General features: G+C 36.9%; 1 protein-coding gene across 1 annotated transcript; it reads right to left on the bottom strand.

The window, feature by feature from the left end:
- Positions 1 to 907: 907 nt before the first annotated feature.
- Positions 908 to 2,950, bottom strand: LOC122656790 (CRIB domain-containing protein RIC10-like). Its single transcript, XM_043851440.1, has 4 exons — positions 2,893 to 2,950; positions 2,712 to 2,809; positions 2,512 to 2,617; positions 908 to 1,171 (listed from the first exon to the last, which is right to left on the bottom strand). Exons 1-4 carry the CDS (start codon positions 2,948 to 2,950, stop codon positions 915 to 917), a joined length of 519 nt encoding a protein of 172 aa, XP_043707375.1. The 3' UTR covers positions 908 to 914.
- Positions 2,951 to 5,035: the final 2,085 nt, after the last annotated feature.

The raw sequence follows: 5,035 nt of genomic DNA, 5'->3' as shown, positions 1-5,035 counted from the left end.
TTTCCTTATGCCACCCTACTCCTATAAGGAAACTATTAGAGAAGCGCTCACGATCCCTATGAATCAGAGATCACACTTCTAAAGAGACTCTACCAGTGATACTCTTACCAAAGATAAGACCTACCATGCTGGACTCTCTCCTCCACCGCCTCTATCTCCCACGAACACTATATACACAAGTATAACCATATACAAAGACATCTTGATTATTCTTAATTGTTGCTTAGAGAGATCTGACTTAGGCATCGGAGAGTCCCCCGTTGGTACGTACAAACCAACTCTCTGGCGTTTACTCTGTTCAACTATACAGATTATAGCACAGCAGGATAGCATGTGGAGATTTCTTGACGCAACAGAAACCATTTCTTCAATTCTCTCCAACATTTTTGCACTCCAAAACTATTCTCGCCATCAACAGTATTCCATGGCCGGAGAGATTGAGATGCTGGTGGGTCACCATGAACTTCATTTAAGGTTTGCAAAAGCAGATACTTAAGAGTAGGTATAATAATAGTAATACTAATAGTAGTAGTAGTAGTAGTTGATATCACGTTGAAACAATTATTGTTTCTTTCTTTTTGGAGGTGGGGATGATATACACAGCATTCCTCTCAAGTAAAAAGAATAAAAGAAGTATTCTATGAAATCTAAATACACAAACAAGAAGGAAGGGAGAGAGAGAGCCATTCATTTACAGAAGGAAATTTATCCACCATCTTGCCTTTTTGCCCCTGTCTGAGTGAATTCACCAGCCCTTAATTTGCAAGCTTCGAAGAGAGAGCTCTCTTTTCTGCTCTTCTGTTCACAAACATTGACAAGTAGATTAGATATATATATATATATATATATATATATATATATATATATATATATATATATATATATATATATTAATCTCCGTTTTGTTATTAGATTTAGATTATTAACGCTTTGGGACTTGGCGTAATATCCATTTCAGCTACCGTAGCAGCAACCGTTGCAGCAAAGGAAGACTTGGGTTTAGGAGCTCTTGAACTCCTCAATGAGGGCGAGGAAACCGACTTGGGAGATGAAGTCGTCGACTTCGTCTTCTTCCCTTTTTGTTTCTTTGGTCCCTTTGGTAGCTCTTTCGGCTGCCCTGCGTCGTTGAAAATCTCTGATGAAGGTTGCCTCACCATCGACTGATCAAAATCTGTCACACACAATACCCATTTGAAAAAAATGAACAAATTCTCCTTTACAATAGAAATGATTACGAGTCATTTGTACAGGATAAGGTTGCTCCATTGTGACAAAGTGGTCATGAGTTCGAGTCTAGAACCAATCTCTCTCTAAAAGCCAAGGCCCAAGGGTAAGCTAGACATCCTCAGACCACACAGTGGCAGGAGCCTTGTGCATTGGATCTGCCTTTTTTCATAAGTATAATCAATATGGATTTGTAATCAGGAACCGTCCCACTAAAACTTGGGACGGTTTCCTAATGGGTCCAGAACTGAAAGCCCAAAAACAGAATCGATTAGAACCGGAATTGCTAGGACCTATTTAACATGCCTAAATTATTTATTTATGATTAGTTAATACTTAATAGTTATAACTAATATAAGAGTTATATTGTAATTCTAGAGAGAAATTAAGGGTTATCAATTATTTTGGGTTTAGTTGAGTATTTAATTAATTTGTATTCTTAAGAATTGATGTTTGATTATTTTATGCGTAGGAATATATTCAATTAGGGTTGATGTTCTTTGTGCCAAAGAGCAGCCTGTTCCCAGGCACACGGGCTTGCCATTTACAGGGGCAAGTTGGTCATTTCACCGACCCCCATGTGTCTTGACGTAGCCTACACCCCCGGCACAGAGAACATTTGACCATTCAATTATTTGTATGTTTGGAAAATTTATTTGTATACTTAGGTATTTTATAATATTTGATTGTTCGAGATTTTGAGTGTTAAGAATCATTAAAGAATCGAAACCGAACCATCCCGTCATTAAACGGGACTAGCTAGATCCTAGTTTTGGGACCGTTCAATAAACAAGCCGATTCTAGGATTGACCTTCTTGGGACCGAACTGGGAAGGAACCGTCCCATTTGATACCCTTAAGGATATTATTCTAAGCTCCCAAAACGCGTTTGTTAATTTTTTTTAACTGTTACTGTATCTATTACAACAACTCTTTTTTTCTGTGAAACAGATTAACATACCAAACGTGCCCTAGTGCCCTACCATGTCTGCCACGGACTAAATCCAAAAGTAGTAATTGGAGTTCACGTTTGGAAACAAAAAGAGATTCCAATTATTTTTTAGAGAATAATATACAATATCATAGGAGAGTGAGAGAGAGAAAGACAAAAGCTTGTCTCTCCTCTCTCGACTCACAAGGGGAACAGCAAGAAAACCTCCTTGTCCAGCAAAGAATCTCCGGACATTTCCAATCTCTGAGAATAAATTCCCACCGGATTCCAATCGGACGGCCGGAATGTAGTATGAGTTGATAAACAAAGTTAAAGAAATACAGAGACATCTCATACCTAGAGAAGTCCAAGAAGAAATAGGAACGAAGCTTGGATCTGTATCTCCTCCAATGCTAGCGAGTGACATAGCAGAGAAATCCGAAGAGGTCTTAAATTCGTTCATCTACAAACATAAAATTAAATAAGAATCTTCTAAAATTTCAAGAAAAGAACCAAAGAAAATCAATTAAAATCTGTTTAATTAAAGAAGAACATACCCAACCAGGTGCATTTCCAGATTGATTGTCCCATCCGATATGAGCAACATGCTTAACATCTGTTGGGTGCCCAATCTCCATCTCACGTTCCTTAACAACTGCAACAACATCATAAACCCACATTAGTTCCAACTCTTAAAAAAATTTTAATTTAATTAAAAGCCTAATTAAGGAACATTACCGAAGATCTGGGAGATGTATTTGAGCCCATTATAGAAGCATTTCATCTTGGTCGCCATGGTAGTGGAATTTCAAACCAAAACAGAACACCTTCAGAGAGAGAGAGAGAGAGAGAGAGAGAAATAGATTTATGGGTTCTGGGAGGTTTGTTTAGGTTTGTTAGTTTAATGAGAAGGGTGACAGGAAGAAATTATTGATGATATATACCTTTACAATAGAGAAGAAGAAGAAAGAAAATGTTAAAATCTGGGTATGTAGTGAATGAAGGTTTGAGAGATTTAAAAGAAGAGAAGTTGTTCTGCTCCTGCTACTCCACTCCTCAACAAGGTCTCTTCCCCCTTTTTCATCATTTCTTCACAAATCCTTGTCCAGACAGACAACATGTAAAACTGATATAACACCATTTTCTTCTGGTTATTGAGATTGAGAATATAGGTAAGGAACTGACGATTATGAGAGGAGAAGAGAGAGAAAAGTTGTGGTGGAGAACCAAAGAAAACCTACCAAACAGAAGGGAAGAAAAGGTTTTAAAGTGGTTGAGGGAAAGGAAAGAGGTCAAATCAATGTGGGTTGAAGAGCTGGAAGGGTTTTGCTTTGTTTGTTTGTTTGTTTCTTTCTATTTGGTTATTATGGCCTATAGGAAAAGAAACCTACATGTATATAGTAGAATTTTTTTTTCTGCTCGGTTCCTGGTCCGGTACGGCTGTTTAATTTAGAGGCGAAAATGATGACTTAACCTCACTCAGGTAATGTGTTTGGATAGAGGATTAGGTCGTCATTTCTAACTTTCATGAGATGAATTGGGCAACTGTACCAGACAGGGAACCGAAAAGATATAATATAGATGGCTGGTTGGTTAATGACAAAAATGCCCCTTTCCGGCTTTTAGGTTAGTTGAGGCTCATCTTTAAATTATAACTTAAAAATCTGAGAAGTGAGAACCTCGTAAATTGTGAGATAGCTCTGCTTATTGGACTTCTAAGATGTGTTGTGTTGCTGCTGATTGGCATTTTCGTCCGCGACTCACATCCTTCGATTTGATTCGCCGGAGAAAATAAAGAATGTCGGGTGTTTCACATGCAATTATAATCCATCCAATTATGTTTTATTAACGAGAGTTGTAAGCAGCATTAACTAGTAAGTATGAATGGCCACGCGATACACACTCTCGATTTCATGGATCGCAAACCAATCATCTCAATAATCTTTGTGTTCTTGTCACGGGATTTCTTCTTTATTTAAAAAGAAAAAGAAGAGGGAGGATATTGTGTCAAATATATATGATTGTGTGTAATCTCTCACAAGGCAACATATTTGCCACATGGATAGATGATATCTTCATTATGATTAGGGAGAAGATTGTTTCAAAGCGAAAGAGTAGTGGGGTGAATGTTCACGTATGTTTAGACTCACAGTCATTTACATGGAACATTCCTACAGAGTGGATTCCATCTGAACGGCTGTGAGTTGTTCACTTATGTGAACATTCCCTGCATTCGGGAGGATGGGAGAATATTGTCTCATAGATTTATGAGTATGTGTAACTTCATATAAGGCATCTTTTTTGTCACATGGATATATGATATGTCGATTAGGATTTGAGTACATAGTCTACATTGGCCACATGTCAAATTTTAGAGTTTAATTCAATCAAATATTTCATGTATGTCTATGCATTTGTAGCAGTACTCTAACCATTATCATTTACTCTTCTAACTTTGGGCAAGAACAAGCAATTTTGGATAGGAAAAATCATACAAATAGACTATCCAGATATGTTTTCTAACTTTCAAAAACATTACAAATTGTTGTGACACTAATAACTACTAAAAATTTAAAAGAACAATGGTTTTTTTTATTTTTATTTTTATTTTTTTGTACAAGAAGCAATTCTGTTAAGAAAAGAACTAGGAAAAGTAAAGGGCACATCGATAATGTATGGATGCTCAATCAAACCCCATTGATAGTAGGATGGGAGTAAACTTTTATAGACACTTTGTTCAAAGTTCCACTACTTGGACTATAAAAAAAAATGCATGCAAGACAATGACATGGTTTTGCCCGATTTATACGATTTGCGGAACGATACCCTTCAATCGATAATGGCATGTGGAAAAAATCCTTCAGTCAATCTAAGAAAATGG

Source organism: Telopea speciosissima, chromosome 3, assembly GCF_018873765.1.
Source record: "Telopea speciosissima isolate NSW1024214 ecotype Mountain lineage chromosome 3, Tspe_v1, whole genome shotgun sequence".
Classification (NCBI taxonomy): Eukaryota; Viridiplantae; Streptophyta; class Magnoliopsida; order Proteales; family Proteaceae; genus Telopea; species Telopea speciosissima.
This window is presented reverse-complemented; position numbering and strand designations above follow the sequence as displayed.